The sequence below is a fragment of the Magnolia sinica genome, chromosome 6, assembly GCF_029962835.1.
Source record: "Magnolia sinica isolate HGM2019 chromosome 6, MsV1, whole genome shotgun sequence".
NCBI classification, from domain to species: Eukaryota; Viridiplantae; Streptophyta; class Magnoliopsida; order Magnoliales; family Magnoliaceae; genus Magnolia; species Magnolia sinica.
The window spans coordinates 35,822,394-35,840,968 of NC_080578.1; the positions used below are offsets into that span (position 1 = coordinate 35,822,394).

General features: G+C 39.5%; 1 protein-coding gene across 3 annotated transcripts in view; it reads left to right on the forward strand.

The window, feature by feature from the left end:
* The first annotated feature begins 427 nt into the window (after positions 1-427).
* The window catches only part of LOC131248648 (uncharacterized), a 69,033-nt gene continuing 50,885 nt past the window's right edge, over positions 428-18,575 (forward strand). For 2 of the 3 annotated variants that reach the window (XM_058249023.1, XM_058249024.1), the window contains exons 1-6: positions 428-2,042; positions 8,077-8,388; positions 8,502-8,753; positions 8,878-8,998; positions 9,066-9,223; positions 9,421-10,051. In XM_058249023.1, coding sequence (XP_058105006.1) covers positions 495-2,042; positions 8,077-8,388; positions 8,502-8,753; positions 8,878-8,998; positions 9,066-9,223; positions 9,421-10,051 — 3,022 coding nt within the window. In that variant the 5' untranslated portion in view covers positions 428-494. The remainder of the gene's footprint in view (positions 2,043-8,076; positions 8,389-8,501; positions 8,754-8,877; positions 8,999-9,065; positions 9,224-9,420; positions 10,052-18,575) is intronic. The other variant, XM_058249022.1, reaches the window with a different exon arrangement.

The following is an 18,575-nucleotide window of genomic DNA, read 5'->3' on the forward strand; positions in this document are numbered from 1 at the left end:
ATTAGGGTATGATCCAAAGAATGAGTCCGATCCCAATCTCTAATCGACCGACCACAGAAAACAGTACAGTGGGGAGAGTGATGCCCACCCTTAAAAAGTTTTAAGGACCACAAAAGTTTTCGACGAAGCTTATGTTCGCGTCTTCCCTTCTTCCATGTATGTGTTAACGCATAAACAGGTTGGATCTCAAATAAACATCGTAGCGGACCGTCGGAAAGCTTCAACAGTGGCCATCACTCACACCACTGTTTTCTATGGTGGGGTCCACTCTAGAATTGGATCAGCCTCATTCTTTGGATCATGCCCTAAAATGATCTCTCCAAGTGTATGGACGGTGTGGATACAACACATACATCATAGTGGGGCCCACAGAACTTGGTGACGTCACTACAGTAGCGAGTCTCGCTACTCAACGTATCAGTAGCTAATCCGCGTCCCTCTCTACCCGCGCGGAACATGCAGACTGTAGTCTGTGAAAAGAAGACCCCCAAAAAATGACAAAGAAGCTCTCAAAATCTCCGATGGAGTTCGATCTCGATTCCTTCCTCCAATTCCACACCACCACAACCGACTCCGACTCCGACGACGCACCTAACTCCATCCATCGCCGTACGGTCGACGAAATTCTCAACGACTCCTCCTCATCCTCCTCTTCCTCTCCATCCAGCAGTCCCGTCCGTCAGCACCTCCCCGTCCTCTCTCCAAACCCTCTCCCCCAAGAAAAGATCCAAATTCCCGAAACGCCCCTTCCCATCCCTCCAATCCCAGCCGTTGATCAAACCCTCAAACCGCCCCACCCCGACGAAGCACCATCTGAGCCGAAGATCACCTCCTCCTTCAGCCGCAGGAAATCAGGCGAATTCTCCAGCACTTCTTTCTCCTTAGGACGGAACAATTCCCTTCCTCTGCCCCTGCTGTTCGGAGGCATTAAGCCGAACCCTAAGCCCGGGGCAGCACTTGCTGCAGCGGCCGCAGCTTCCCGTTCCGTTCCCACCCCTCATGCCACCGCTATCAAGTTCAGAAGAGCAAAGATAGCCCTGCTTCGTCAGGGATCTGCTGATTCGGTCGGCGACTCGGAGACAGGATTGGATGACAGTGGAGGTTTTGAGCGGTTGGAATTAGCTCCTTCTGATGATGTTCTGGCCGCAGATGGATCTGAAAGCACTCGGTTAGATGGGAAATCAGGAGAGGAAGATGATCATGCCGAAAATTCTGTCTCTTCAAAAACCGAATCGAATTTGGCAGAGGCAGTGGAGATTTTGCACAGTGACGATGAACTTCAAGCTGTTCAAGAGGCAGAGATCGAACAAAGAGAAGATCTTCGAGCAGATGAAGATTCATTGGATTCCAATCCTTCCCCTGAGAATGAGATTCATACGGTTTCAAATTCGACTGAAGTTGTTGGTGAAATGCGTGTCCCTACTTCGCCTCGAAGCAACAATGCTGCTGGTGTGGATGAGAATTCTACATTTTTTTATTCTACTGAGGTCATCGAAGAGCATGTCCTGTCTTCCCCTCAAGATGAGAAAGCTTCGCAGACTGAAGAAGATTCTACATTTCCAAGATCTGAAAAACATGCTATTGATACAAACACGTCATCTGATCACAAAGATGAAGAAGATACCAATTTGAGAAGCGACGTGACTGAGCTTGTTGAGGACATTTCAGTTCAATTGGAGAGTAAGAGAGCGAGTAAAAAGAGTAGCAAGAAATTGAGATCGTCTATGAAGCCGTTGGAATTGGCCGAAGAGCTCGAGAAGAAACATGCCTCTTTCGGTTTGCACTGGGAGGAAGGTGCTGCAGCCCAGCCGATGAGGCTTGAGGGCATTCGAAGGGGTCCGCCTGCAGTTGGGTATTTACAGATTGATCCCTACAATGCAATCACTCGCATGATTTCATCTCAAGCGTTCAAGCGCGATCATGGGTCCCCACAAGTCCTGGCGGTTCATATGAACTTCATTGCTGTGGGAATGTCGAAAGGAGTTGTTCTTATTGTGCCTAGTAAATATTCCGCTCATTATGCTGACAATATGGATGCAAAGGTTCCTTCTCGTATCTTGCCTTTATCTTGTTTAGTGTGTATTTCCACTTCAATGAATGATTCCTCCATTTCTTTGCTTAAGACTTGTATTTAAACTCTGAATATTAGGGCCTGTTTGATTTTCCAAATCCTTCGTAAATGCATTCCAAATGGGTAATAATTATTTCCTTTGGTACTGCATTATTGCTGGGGTTGATTTGATGCCTACTTTTTTCAAAGCTAAATTTGAGGATGCTGCCAAATATATGTGGGGCCCACCATGTTGTATGTGTCTTATCCACAGTCTATACGTTATTCCAACTGAATTTAGGGCATAAGCCAAAAAATGAAGCAGATCCCAAGTTCAAGTGGACCACACCACATCAAAAAGGGAATCAAACACCCACTGTTAAAAACATTTTGGGGCTACGGTTTACTTTGGTGTGGACCACTTGAATGTTGGATCTGCCCCATTTTTCGGTTCATGCCTCAAAATGTTTTGGTAAAACAGATGGATGACACCGATATGCCATATACATCACGGTGGGGCCCACAAATTTAAACCTGTACTTTTAGACTGTTTTTTGAATCAGAAATACCTGCCAATTTTCAAACAGAGTGAAAATGTAATAATCGATTATTTACGGGGCATTTAGGTTGAATTTGGAAAATCAAATAGGCCATTAGTGTTCAACAGATTTGTGGTATGAGTTCTTTATCTTGGGTGGTGATTTCCTAGCCTTGGCATCACTTGGATGCACCATTAATTGAATTATTGCGGAGTGTTATGAAGTCCTTGAGGAAACTATCATGTGGAACATCATCCTTTGCCAGGATCTCAAGTATGAGGAAGTTGTGAGCTTTGAAGAACTTATGGGAATCACAAGAATGAGGTGGATTAAAAATTTCGAAGTGGAACATGAATGGTGCTTTTTCGGTTGAGTCTTCTTCTCTGAGTTCTCTGTCTTGTGTTAAGGGGATCTTCATTTATGTGGAAGTTCGGGGGACTCCCATCCCTCCAAGAGTGGAGGTGACTACTTACATGACCATGGAAAATAAAATTTTGGCTCTATATAATTTATGTGAATGAAATCAAGATTTCCCAAGCATTTGTTTCTTATGTTCGGCGGAGGACAGTGGACCAAATTTTTATGCATTGCAGGTTGGCTGGGAAGTTTGGAATAATTTCTTGCTGAAAAATGCATGAGCGCACTAGTGCGTTTTACTAATAAGCTTTCAAGCTAGCAAACAATGGCCTCAAAGCTGTTGCACTCTAGTGTGCTCATATGTTTTGAAGTTGAAAAACAACTATATATTAGGTGCTACTGCATTTATATATAGAATAATTTGAAAGATTTGTTTGAAGGTGATTATAAAAATCTTACTAGATTCTTGTGGAATTTTGAAATGCAAATTTTTTGGAAAAAAAAAAAAAAAGATTTGTAGAATGATCTTTAGGGATAGGTTGGGTTCTTAATGGATCTTTGGGGAAGGAAATAAAAATTGGTCTTTGGAGCCGTTTGCTTGTATAGCAATATTTGCTCTTCGGTTTGGACCATGGAAACTGTCTTTTGTATTATAGGAGATTAGAGCCATTAATGCTCGGTTGAGAATCTTTCCCTAATGCTTTGGTGGTTGTGAGGGAGGTGAACGAGGCTGCTAATTCTCTTGTGAAAGAGGGAGCAATGAGAGGGCCTTTTGGGATTGACATATCATTTTATCTTTTCTTTATTTTGTACTCTGTTTCTCTTTAATAAAATTTGATTATCTAAATAAATAAAAGAGTTCCGCCAAGATGAAGTGTCCAATTTGTAGCTCATCATTATCTAAGCCTTATTGCAATTAATTGGGGCATATTGTTTGGATTCATGATGAAAGTTATGGCATAAGTTTGACACCGGCTGCCAACCAGATGCAAGCCTCCTCCTTTATCTAGGTTGGAGACCGGCACTGAGAGCACAAAACTCCCACAGGCATAATGTTTATTGCATAGGTTGATTACTATCAAGTGTTATCTAATAATCTATTACATAGGTTGGTTACAATCAATGAGCAATCAACAAGTTACCAATTTGTAGTTGCCTATGTGCAATTCATAACAGTGTTTTAAATTGCAGAAGTGTGTTGCGTTACTTGCGTGGTGTTCGACCCTCTGTAGCGTGTGGCGTAAGCTACATGATACTTCTATTTTTAAAATTAAAAATATAAAAAATATGATAAATAGTAAGGGAAAAAATTAAAATGCCGAAAAGATTATTCATTTTTTCAAGATAAGCATGTTCAAACAAGTTTTTAATCATCATTTATCATAAACCAATTCACATACATAAACCAAATCAAATTATTATTGCATCAGTAACTTTGTAAGCAAACTATAATTAATCATGTCTAGTTGAAACCACAACTACGACAAGAAATTATAATTCCACAGGTTGAGAGTATTAAGTACAAAATACAAAATATAATTTCCTTTAAAATAATAAAATATAATTACCATTTATTTAGAATAAGGTGTAGAGTACGCTACATATGCTACGCATGCTACGACGCTACTTACGCTACTCTTTGCTATATACGCTACGCATACATGATGACCCTTGTAGTGTATGCTACAGGGGATTTATACTATTTGCTAACTGATGAGAACATTCGAATACCAACCAGAGTATACCAGAGGAGGAGAGCTCCTGTTTTTTATTTTTATTTTATTTTTTATTTTTTTATGGCTAGGTGATGCATACATGGGGCCCCGTGGGCCCAATTCAAGTGCCTAACTCATAGAAGACTCCACATGCATAATTATGTAGCTTTTAAAGCCCCACACTAGGAAGATGCATGTGGGCTATTTAGTTGGACCATTCCGACTGTCATTGGACATCTTGATCGTGTGCCACGAATAATGTTGTCAACTGCGATCACATATGCGCATATACGATTGCATATTCGCATATTATGGAAGAAATGACACATGCAACAATGGCAAGTGTGCCATGGCATACTTTTATATACAACTAATATGTGACTGCATACTGCATATGCGATCGTGTACTACATACGCGATCGCATAATGGCCCAATGGTTAGAAATATGACCATTAATTAAGACTTTACTTTACACACACACACATGTATATGTATGTATGTATGTATGTATTTATGTATGTATGTATGTATATTGCAATTTCAGCCACTTTTGCGTACAAATAGGCACTCAAATCCCTCACATTTTTCACTATTGATCTCCACTCTAAAGCTTACAGTCTCTCACTCTCTCTTTTACTCCTCTATCTCTCATAATCTAATCTCTCTACAAGACTATATTAACTTGTAAGTTGTCTCAACTTATCAAGTTATCCATTTATCAATAAAATTTCAATATTTGAAGTTTTTAATAATTATTTCTCTTAATGTAGCTTGTTGATTGTTTTGTTAAAATTTATGTAAATAATATAAGTAATTAAATATATAACGTCATAAAACATTCAAAATACAATGAAATAAGTAAAATAAGTTATCCAATCACTTAGGCAAGTTTTCCCTAATTTTTGGAATTTTTCTTTTTCTTTTTATTGTTTTTTATTAAAAAAAAATATATGCGATTATGCGATCGCATATGCGAGCAACATATGTTGATCCCATGTGATCACATTTGCGATTTGACAACATTGCAATCACATACGCGATTTGACAACATTGTGATCACATATGCGATTTGACAACATTGGCCATGAAATAATTTAGTTTATTTTGTTGTTTATATGTTTGTTATTTTTTGGTTTAGCTTATATTTTTGCTGAGTTTAGGGATTTAAGAACCAATTTTATTTTATTGAGCATCTTTATGTGAAACTTTTTATCCGAGTGTCTTTTTGTAAAATGTTTTTTTAGACTATATAAGGGTTGGACGTCTCCACCCTAGGGCATGATTGAGTATATGAAATAAAGTTTTCTTTCTCTTTGCTTTGTGAAGAAGCAAAATCTCGTGTTGGAGTAATTTGGTGTGATGTCATAAAGTGAATCCAAGTTATCCTTCTCTTTCATTCTCTTCCATCAAAATGTATTTCTTTTTTTTCCTCTCTCTTTCTTTCCAGTTCTCTGTTCTTCTTTCTCCATCAACAACCATCTCCATCCTTGTTCTTCCTTCTAATCCGTACACCCGCAACCTGACCTGTCCCAAACTCTCACCCAACCACTCCCCCTAACCATACACCCAACGTGCGACCATACTTGGCCGTACCCAGTGTTTTAAATATCGACGATATCGGCCGATATATCCCACGATATATCTTGTATCCCACTTGTGCGATATGAAACTCACAAGTAGTGCGATGTATCTCACATGTTCGATCTGGTGAGCATTTTCGATCCTTTTATATATATATATATATATATATATATATATATATATATATAAATATAAAATCATGTTAAATCAATGTCAAATTGTTGCAAATCCATGGTTTTTCATGTTTTGCGTGAAAAATCATGGATTGGGAGCTTCAATTTCGAGATTTGGAGGAGATGAGTCGAGTTGCGGAAAATTTATAAAAAAAAAATTTTAAAAAAAGAATCAAAATTTCCCACTTTCTTGCAAATCGGTTGCAATCCTTGTGTCCAAACGTAAAATCAAACGTGTTTATAATCTAGTGATTCTTCTTTTGCTTGTGAATGTATTGTTTGTGTTTCCACATGTCTTCTTATATTTATAAACTATATGAATAGACTTTGAATATACTTGCATCAATTCAGTTAGACAATGCATGGATTAGGACTCCATGCAAAGAAAACCTATTATGTGCACTTATTTTTTGTAATGTTTTGATTTATAAATGTGTGTTGATGTCTCTTTTAACAATTATTGAAGTTTCATTGAAAAATTTGACCAATTTCCCCATGTTTCCAACAATAGCGATACATTACGCGATACAACCGATATATCCCATGCGATAACTGATATGTATCTGTTTCCCAAGGGTACGATACGTAACACGATACCGATATTTCGAACACTGGCCATACCCACCTCACCCTAAGCCCTAAATCCCTAAACCCTCAAACCCTAATTCCCAAATCCAAATTCCCTAAATTCCCGGACGTTATTTTCCCCCAAATCTGAAAATCTGAACTTCTTTCCCAATTTCTTAAACCTTGAAATCAATACTCAAGCCTACCAATCCTAACAAAATCAAGTACTTCTCTTGCATGTTGATTAGTGCCTATGCTTAGACGGAAGTTCTACCTTCCATAGATCCTATTTTATTGATATTTTATTGGATCTACATTGCGGGACTGTCGGATAGCTTGAACTTGAACATATTACTTAACTGACTTTTTAAAAATAAAAATAAAAATTGTGATGGATCAGCTTTACTTTGTGTTTTTATTGCTTTAATTAATATGGTATTTGATTTCTTTATATCATTCTAGGTTAGATAATCCGTCCTGCATGACTAACGCTACATAGCGTCGTAGCTACACTATGCTACGGGCGCTATTCAAAACACTGATTCATAGCAAAAAAGTAGCCCTTGGACTCTGTAGTTCCATTCTTTTCAAGTCCAACTTGAAAGTTATATAGTTGTAATCTGGAGTGTATAAACTCAATATGAACGGTAGGGTAATTTCAGTTTGGTCGTTTCCACCATTTTTTTAAATCTAACCGATGCAATCTCAACTCAACAGTGTATCCACGTGCAGCCATATGTTTCAAGTCTAACTTAAATGACTGCAATCACAAGTTGGGACTAGTAATTCACTCTAGATTAGTGTGGAACTAACCAAACTTCGGACTCTGTACATTTTTACTTCCCTGAAACTGAACTACTGAAATCTAAGTCAATGGCATGTTGTTTTTGTTGTTGATGTGTTTATTCCGGAACTTGAGATGCCCAACCCTGACTTTGAAGCTTCATTTTGGCTGCACAATGACCTTATTCTATTTGGAAAATAACAATGTCTGAGTTTGATATTTGTGTTAATGTCGGTTCTGTCACTGAATTGCAAATTTGTAGCTTCACGTGTTTATTCCATGCTAAAAAAATGCTTTGGTATATTTCAGATGTCAGTGCTTGGGTCCCAGGGTGAAAAATCTCATTCGGCAGTGACTTCCATGTGCTTCAATCAGCAGGGGGACCTGCTTTTAGTAGGATATGGTGATGGTCATCTGACGGTTTGGGATGTTCATAGAGCTGCAGCTGTTAAAACAATTACTGGGGAACATTCTGCACCGGTAGTACATACATTATTTTTAGGGCAAGATTCCCAAGTTACACGTCAGTTTAAAGCAGTGACTGGTGATTCTAAAGGGCTCGTTTTATTACATGCTTTTTCAGTGGTGCCCTTGCTCAATCGTGTTTCCATCAAAACACAGGTTTGATTATTGTCATCTTGAGTGATTATTGTAACCTTATTTTTTCTTACTTGGCAATTTTCAGTTGCATCTGTCTGTATCATATGAAGAGTTTCTGTTTATGGTTTCTGCAGTGTCTTCTTGATGGTCAAAGAACTGGAATTGTATTATCGGCATCTGCTCTTCTGTTTGATGACTCCCATGGGGGTGGTTTTACATCTGCCCAAGGCAATCCTACAGCCTCCCCCAGTGGTCTTGGGAGCATGGTGGGGGGTGTTGTTGGAGGTGTAGTTGGGGGAGAGGCAGGATGGAAGCTCTTCAGTGAAGGTGCTTCATTGGTTGAAGAAGGTGTGGTCATATTTGTCACCCAGCAAACTGCTCTGGTGGTACGGAGCCTTCAGATGATTATGCAAAATCCAAGTACCGTTTTGTCTTGTTAATTGATGCTTGCCCTCATTAGAAGTCTCCATGGTTGCAATATGTAGAACCACACTTTTTTTTTTTCTTCAGGTAAGGCTTGCTCCCAGTTTGGAAGTCTATGCGCAGCTTTCTAAGCCAGATGGGATCCGGGAGGGTTCCATGCCTTACACTGCATGGAAATTTGTGACACACTCACGAGGTTCCTCTACTGGTAAGATTAACGCATATGACTGCATTTCAAGTAATGCATTTCTGAGGTTGTGATGATCTTGTTGCAGAAAATATGCCTACAGAGGCATCAGAGAGAGCTTCATTGCTTGCGATCGCATGGGACAGAAAAGTTCAAGTAGCAAAGTTGGTTAAATCAGAGCTGAAAGTATATAAAGAATGGTCCCTAGATAGTGCAGCAATAGGCGTGGCATGGTTGGATGATCGGGTAGTTAAATGCATTCATTTCTTTCCATTCCAATATGTTGCAGCTTGTAAATTTGCTTCTCTACTGTTTGCTTTTATGTCTTCTTGTGTGTCTGGATGAGTTCTTTCTTCTGAGCTAAGAAATAAAACAAGAAAAAGAGAAAGATGATGAAGATATTATACATGATATTTTCTTTTTTCTTTTTATATTTTTTCCAGATGTTGGTGGTTCTCACAGTGCGAGGACAACTCTTTTTGTTTGCAAAGGAAGGAACTGAGCTTCACCGGACAAGTTTTGTCATAGATAGTTCTGGAGGAGATGATATCATCACGTACCATACTCACTTCACTAATAGCTTTGGGAATCCCGAAAAGGCTTATCACAATTCTGTAGCTGTAAGGGGAGCCACTATATATATACTAGGGCCTATGCATCTTGTAGTTTCTCGTCTTCTCCCATGGAAGGAACGGATTCAGGTTTTGCAGAAGGCAGGTGACTGGATGGGTGCTCTCGACATGGCAATGAGGCTCTATGATGGTCATGCTCATGGTGTTATCGATCTACCGAGAACTGTTGATGCTATACGCGAGGCCATAATGCCATATTTGGTGGAGTTGCTTTTATCGTATGTAGATGAAGTATTTTCTTATATTTCAGTGGCATTCTGCAACCAAGTTGGAAAAGTTGAACAAGCAGATGAGCCGAAAGTCAGCAGTTCTGTGCAAGTCCAGATTCAAGAGCAATATGCCCGCGTTGGTGGTGTTGCAGTAGAATTTTGTGTCCATATTAAAAGGACTGACATCCTGTTTGATGAAATTTTCTCCAAATTTGTTGCTGTTCAACAAGGAGGTATTTTTACTTTCTACATTGTGCTCATGTATTGCATTCATAGCACTATTTATAAATTTGATTGGATTTCTAAGTTTTTGGTGGAAACTTTAGAAGCTCATGGAATAATTTTTAACTTTGATTTATGTTGATTTCATTTGAAAATGTTTTGATGTGGATACTCTTGGAGTTTGCACTGCTGATTTTTCTTTAAGAGGAGACCAATTTGAAGCAAAGCCTGCACCGATCATGGGTAGAATATGACATTCAATTTGATATTTGGGTGGTTTCTGTGTTTATCGTTCTTAGGAAAACCTGTTGTAGCACCTGATATAAAAAAAAGAAGGAAAAAAAAAAAGTAAAAGAAAAGAGAAAAAGAAAACTGTTGTAGTGCCAACTTTGTTTGCACAACATGCTTGCGTCTCATTTGCTCCACCAGATCTTGAAAAGTTTGCATTATTAATGGACATTGTGTCACGAACCAGTGAATTGGTGTTGCCAAAATGTTTGTATTTTTGTTGATTAATCATTTTGGTGTTATCTTTCTTGTGCATGATCTTTTTGTTTTTTTGTTTGACAGAGAACAACAAATTCGCCAAATCAACACAAAAACAACTAAAAAGGAAAAATACAATCCCACCCATTTATATAAGAAGCCCACTCAGCAACTAAATCCATAGCCCTACCCTACACTTAATCCACACTATTGCTTACACTACCAAAAAATCGCCCATTTCTTTCAGCCCATAAAGCCCAAAAAACTACAAGCAAACTTAACCTTCACAGAGCCTTGTCCCGCTTCCAAAGACCCACCCCATTCCAAGCCAAAAGGAGATCACCCGTAGAATTTGGCATTGCCCAAAGAACATGAAAATGTCTTAGGAAAGCTGACCAAATCTGAGATGCAAACTGGCAATGAATGAAAAGATGATTCACCTACTCAACATCCGCCATGCACATGAGACATGTTTGGATTTATCATTGCACGCTTTTGGAGGTTGTCCACTGTCAACCCCTTCTCTCATCTATGATCTAACTAACCAAATGCCGTAACCTTCGAAGGAGCTCTGTACCTCCAAACATATTGAGTTTGCGCTTCACCACTTGATCCACGAGGATCAAACATATCATAAAAAGAGTGGACCGAGAACCCACCAGACTCATACCCCTCCAAACCAATTTATCTCATTCCTCGATCGCTTGGTGAGAAAGACGAACAAAATTTAAAAATGCCACCAACTCCACCTCGACATTGGAGAGATCTATAGTATGGAGGAGACCAAACCACATTGCCGTCAGGGAAATAATAGCATTGAGAAACCAAAATATGAATATTAGGGTTTGCAGACAACCGAGCTAGCTTTGGTGTAGATTGGTATAGAGATTGAAAAAGAGGAGAAAGAAACAAAAAAGAAAAGAGGAGAGAAGAAAAGATGAAGGAAGAAAGGAATGGGTTTTGGGTTTCACGTCCCCACTCCCTTTTCTCTTTCATTGAAGTAATAAAAAGCAAATATGACAAAAATACTCTCGTACAATAAACTTTATGTCCAACATATTCGGAGACTAAAAACACTAAGAAACTTGTGGACTATAGCCCATACCTGACCGTTAACACTCCCCCTCAAGCTGGAGCATTGATATGCTACATGTCCAACTTGAAAACAAGTTTGTCGAACTGAGATTTTCGAAGAGCTGTGGTGAATAAATCAATGATTTGATCATGATGAAATATAAGGTGTGTGGATCTATCCATGAGATATCTTGTCTCAAATGAGATGGCAATCAACTTCTATATGCTTCATTCTTTCATGAAAAACGGCGTTATTGGCAATATGTATCGCATCTTGATTGTCGTGATGTAAAGACATTGGAACCTAGACTTTGAAACCCAATTCTTTGAGAAGAGATTTCAACCACATAAATTCACAAGTCGCACATGCCATTGACCTATATTTACCTTCAACACTCGATGTGGCAACCACGTTTTGTTTCTTACTCTTCCAAGTAACCACATTACCATTGAGGAAGGTGCAACAACCCATAGTTGACATTCTATCATGTCTCAACCCTGCATAATTTGCATCTGAATAACCAGTTACCAAAAGATGACCATGAACTCTCTATAGAATACCCTTCCTAGGAGAACATTTCAAATACTTGAGGATCCTCATAATTGTTGTTGGGTATGATGTTCGTGGACTTTGCATGAACTGACTTATTAGTTACTACACTAATTGAAAAAGGCAATACCAGGCGTGGTGATGGTCAAACAGATGAGTTTGTCAACAAGTCTCTTGTACAATACCAGGGTCTTGTAACAATTCTCCTTCTTCAGATTCTGGTTCGAGATAAGGTTCCATTGGAGTGTCAATTGGTTTGACTCTCAACATCGCTATCTCTTTTAACAGGTCACAGGTATATTTTCTCTGACATAGATTTATTCCAACTTTTGATCTTACCACTTCAATACCTAGAAAATATCGAAGAAGACCAAGATCTTTGATTTGAAACTGAGTTTGAAGATATGCCTTCAACCTTTTAATACCCTCAAAGTCATCACTAGTCACTATAATATCATCGGCATACACAGCCAGAAGAATGTAGCCAAAGGTTGAGTGCTTTGAGAATACCGAGTGATCTACTTTGTTCCTTTTTAATCCAAACGATACAACTGCACTACTGAACTTCTCTAACGAAGCCCTTGGTGAATGCTTCAACCCATATATTGACTTGTTTAATTGCATACTTTAGATGACTCCCCCTGACTAACATACCCTAGAGGTTGCTCCATATAAACTTCTTCATGTAGGTATCCATGTAAGAATGCGTTCTTCACATCCAACTGAAAGAGATGCCAATCATGATTCACAACAAGTGATATAACAACCCGATTTTAATTAAGCTTAGCCACTAGGGAAAATGTATCCACATAATCTACCCCATAAATTTTAGTTTATCCCTTAGCAACCAACCTGGCTTTATAATGATCAATTGAACCATTTGGTAGGAGCTTAACCATGTACACCCATCTACACTTGACTGAAGTCTCACCTGAAGGAAGATCAGTCAACTTCCAAGTATTATCGGAGTACATGGCTTTTATCTCTTCATCCATAGTTCATTTCCAATTTTCATTGGACAATGCCTCCTGAACTGACTTATGAATGGATATAACAAACAAGGTAAGGGCAAACTTACGATAACTTGTGCGCAGATGGGTAAAAGTGATAAAGTTGGAAATAAGATGAGTAATGTAAGAATGTTTACCTTTTCAGACTGCAATAGGAAAGTCATTTGTAGCATCAGGAGACTCAGAAGAACTAAGAACCTTAGTAAGAGCAGTAGCCAACTGTGTGGATTGAAGAATAATAGTCTGTAATGGTTGGTCTTTTCTTCTTTTTCTGTAATAAGTTTGTGTGAAATCCTTTTGAGGTGACGAAGGTATCTCTACATCAAATTCTGAAGTAAATACCTCTGGCAAGGGAGCTTCCATTGATATGGTGTTGACCATGTGATTATCTTTAATGTAGAACAGAACATTTTCAAGGAAGGTTACATCAGCAGTCACAAAATGCTTCTTAAGAGTTGGGGAATAGCCCCGATAACCCTTTTGAGTATGTGAATATCTTAGAAAACTACACTAAGTTGAACGAGGCAAGAGTTTACCTTAACTTGACACAAATATATGAGCAAAGCAAGTACAACCAAACACTTTGGGAGGAATAGGAAAAGTTGATTGATCAGGAAACAACATAGAGAAAGGTGTTTTGCCATTTAAAACTGATGAATACATCCTATTGATCAAATGACATGCAATAAGAACTGCATCACCCCAGAAAATTTGTGAAACATTTATTCTTAGTAACAAGGATAATGCGGGGGCATTTTCACACCTGGCTCGAGTGGGGTGGTCTGTGGGATGCAAGGGCACACTCGGGGTAGGTGGCTCACAAAACCCATGGATTTGGGGGCCGTGTGAGGCAACTGGCTCGTGTGAGGTGGAACCCATGGATTTGGGGCCCACGAGGAGGGTTCGGCCGAGGACCTAACCCATGGATTTGGGGTCTGTGATATGAGATAAATGGATTAATTCACCATGCTCTATCAGTTTGATCTTTTAGAGCAAGTGGTTGATTATCCTGCATCAAATTGGTATTAAAGCGAGAGGTCTCATGTTCGAAACTCACTCGAAACTCACCGCGGGCAATTAATGCGGGGGCATTTTCACATTGAGCTCGAGTGGGGTGGCCTGTGGGATGTATGGGCACACTCGGGATGGGTGGCCTGCATAACCCATGGATTTGGGGCCCGTGTGAGGCGGAACCCATGGATTTGGGGCCCACGAGGAGGGTTCGGCCGAGGACCTAACCTATGGATTTAGGGCCTGGGATATGAGATAAAGGGATTAATTCACCATGCTCTATCAGTTCGAGCTTTTAGAGCAAATGATTAATTGTCTTGCATCAAAGGATCGAGTCACTTCCACCAGATGTCTATTCTTGTGTTCAGCCGCCCCATTTTGTTGGGGTGTATAAGCACAAGAGGTCTGGTGGATAATGCCATGACTTTGTGAAAGGATGAGCTATAGATGTCTTAGAGGGGGGTGAATATGACAATACAAAATATTTCGATATAATGCAGAATAATAAAATAAATATACTCAATTGCTTAGAGTATTGAATTCTTCATATTAAATAGTTCGTAGGACAACTTTCGCCTAAAAGATTTAGGTAGGACAACTTTATTTCATGACGTCTTTGAGATTAAAATATCAAACTTAGCAAGAGACAATCAATCACAAAGAAAATATATAAAGAATAAATCAATCACCACAATGTGCAAGGAGTTATAGTAGTTCGGTGCTTAACTCCACACCTACTCCTCTCAAAATTACTACTCTCGTAATTTTGGCTTTCGTTATTCAAGGTTTTTACAAGTTTACCTTAACAAACTTATATAGTCTGTGTGATTTTCCCGTGCTCACCACAACAAAATCCAATCTGTGATTTTCACAGAGTCACCACAACAAAACGCACTTTGTGATTTTCACGGGCTCACCACAAAACAACCCTTCTGAGCTTTCTGGGCCATGTCAGAAAAACCCAAATAGAAATGAAAGTAAAACAGTACTCATCTTCACTTGGCGGGTCGAAGACGTAACTGTAGCTTTGAATGCAGCGATCTTCTTTCTTGGGATATAGATGAAGCCGTATATGTGTTCAACCCAAAAAGAATGTAGGGATCTAATATTATTTTCAATGAAATGGACAATACCTTAATGCTGTAAATTCGATTCTCTAAATCTCAAGTAGAGTATGGATTACTCTATTAAAATAGTTTAAACAAACTTATGAAAGAGAATAGAATTAGCTAAATCAAATATAAGATTACTGCTCAAATAGCTTAAGGAGGCTTTGACTTTTACTCTTTTCTTGAGAAGATAGATTTGTATTTTTTCATTTTTTGAAAGAGTGAGAGAAAGCCTCTATTTATAGCCAAAGGCATTGGAAATTCGGCCTGCCAAATTCCAACAATTGCGTTCCAACAGATCTTCGAATTTTGCGGGATGAAATCTTTCAAAACTTCGGCTGGCCCAAGCCAAAATTCGGATAGCTGAACCACCAATTTGGCTGGCCGAACCCAAGGTTGGGCTCGCCGAACTTACTCTGGAAAATTTCTGTCTTGCTGTATACTTGCCCGAATAATGTTGGGTTGGTCAAAGGTAGTTAGGCTTGCCGAACTTGAGGTCGAGCTGGCTTAACGCTAGTGTATTTTACTTAGAATAATATGTTATAGTGATATTATGTGAAATACACCTAATCTAGGGTCAATCTAAGGTAATACCACCTGATGGTTGACACATACAAAGTGTTCTGATCTTTGAACGAAGAAAAGCTTTAAAGGCTTGAGATGTTGAGTCTTCCTTGAGATGTTGATCGAGTCTTTATGAGGTCTTCATGAGTTGTCGAAGTGTATCTTCATGAGTGCTTGTGCTCCTTTCAAGACTACGAATTTTAACAATCTTAATTGTGCTTTAGTATAAGCACTTACACTTTGAAAATATGTTTGAAAATCCTTAGAAACAAATTCCAGGCATTATCTGAGCTAAACATGCACAGTTTTGCACTAAATTGATTCTTTATTTCATTATAAAAATTTTGAAACACATGATGGACTTCCGACCTATGCTTTATTAGATATAACAACATCATCCCAGAGTAACCATTAATAAAGAGAACAAAGTATCTAAAACCTAACAAACTTGGGACATGAGCCAGTCCCCGACACTATGAACTAATTTAAATGGAACATCACTTCTTGAATCAATTCTCGACATAAAATGAACTCTATGATGTGATGGGGACATCACGCGCACACGCGCATGCACGCCGCCCCTTATGCACATACGCCAGAAGGAGGGCCCCACCGTCGATCTGGATCGATGACGACGTCCAGGGAGGGCCTCCTAGTTAGAAGACGGAGTTTGGTTCATTGAAGTGGCCCCTGATAGTCAAATAAAGCCCACCATAGGATCTCATGATCGGGGCCCGCTAGTCGGATTAAGTTCATATTTTAGGTTTTGCTTATTTATTTTATTTAAAACATCATGAACACTTTAAATTTTTTTGATTAGTTTTTATTTTGATTTACTTCATCGCCAAGTAATAGGTTGTGCACATGGCGCGAGTTTTAGGGTATAGGGTTTTTCTATAAATAAGCACCCCCTGTAGTTCTTTTGATTCATTGAAGTTTAATAAAAATTCCCGCAAGTTTTTTTCTACTCTCCGAGTTTCTGAGTTGTGGAAAAATTCAAGTGGGTGCGAAGCCCTCCCTTTTCGAAGGGCTAACTACCGTGGTGCGAAGCCACATCTATCCCCATCTGCTCCTACCCTCTTCAATCCATATCTCTCACCTTCTACAACCATCTTTGCTTCAAATTCATCAGTTTTTGCAGCAGATCTTCTTTCTACAGCTAATTTCTAGAATCTGACCTTGCAGGAGGGCTGGAACTTCGGCGGAGCACCACGCCCAGGCCGTTCGTCGGATCGATGTGAGATTTTGGGATTCTGAAGCCCAGGTCTGACTGACCAGACCCAAGAGAGCCCTTTTTGGGTTCGTGGGCCCCACACACGTGCGGCCAGCCATCAGTGCACGTGCGTCAGGCCCCCCTTACTATCCACGCACACGAATTGGTTCCAGGTTCTTCTCCTCTCTTTCATTCCTCTCTCATCTGATTTCCCTAACCCTAACCCTAGATTGTTCTAAATCCCCCAATTTCTACCCCTCCTCTCACCCTAGGGTTCCTCGATATGAAATTGGTGAATTCCTTGGATTAGGGATTGATTGTCATGCATGTGTGGATGATTTCTATTTTCCTTTGAGTATTGTTTGGTTCATAATTTTTATTGATCCAGCCCTAACATGTGTAGGCCTGGACCCACATAGATTCCCCTTAATTGAATGTTTGGACTTTTGTGTGGGATATGGACTTTGTGTAATTGTTTCTAAACTAACGTGATCATAAGCCTGAAATCTTGCACATCATATCTGAATTTCATGTCCTGCATCAAATTTGGTATCAGAGCTTAGGGTTCTTATAGGGGAATACATTATATGTTCAGGATTAATTTGTTTAAGTCCTTCATGCATCCAGTTTCATCACATCTAGCTGTTTAGAAGCCCATGGTCCCTGATATTAGTTGCTGAAATTTCTGGTAGCAGGGAGTTAGCAATTCACATTGCTGTAACTTTCTATTATTCCCGTATTTTGCCAACTATGATGCTGGATTTTAGTAACACTTCATAGTTTCCCTCATATAGAGTCTCATAGCATCATTTAGTCCTATCTAGTTGCATATAGTCGTCATAGAAAGTCCTTAGGTGGAGTTAGCAAGTGTATGCCCACACGTACAAGTCATGGTTTTCGTTTGCACCCTACTCTAAACATGGAGCAACTGCTAGAGTCACCAAACAAACTATCCCAGCAGATCGAGTCTGCGGGTAAGCGCTTTGAACAACATATAGACCAACGCTTTGATCAATTTGATATGCGCATTACCTAACTAAAGGTCTCCGCTGGGACAAACCCCCCCCCATTGGGGTAGATGTTCAATCTCAGGTAGGTGGCCAGAAGGATAGACCAATGAATGGAGTTAGCTAAGGAATCAGTTATAGGCGTGCACCCGTGCACCCACCCCACGAGGGACATCAAGACCATTATTTTGAGGAGTACAACATGTGTAGCCTTGTGGCTGGAGAGAGTGCACCAGAGGCCAGTGTAGAGTTACCCACTGAGGTCATTCCGGTAGTGGATGAGTTTTGTGATGTTTGTCCTAATGATCTACCAGATGAGTCTCCCCCTAGGAGGGATATAAAGCACGCCAGAACATTGGACATCGTAATGCCTACAGACGAGTTTGCATCTAATAGTTCTGTCGATAGGTCCATAGCTCTCAGTCCTTATGAAGTCGTTATTAGTTATAAACCTGAGAAACTTATTGATCCTGTCCCTATGTCACTGTCCCATAGGCCGTTAGAGCCTGCA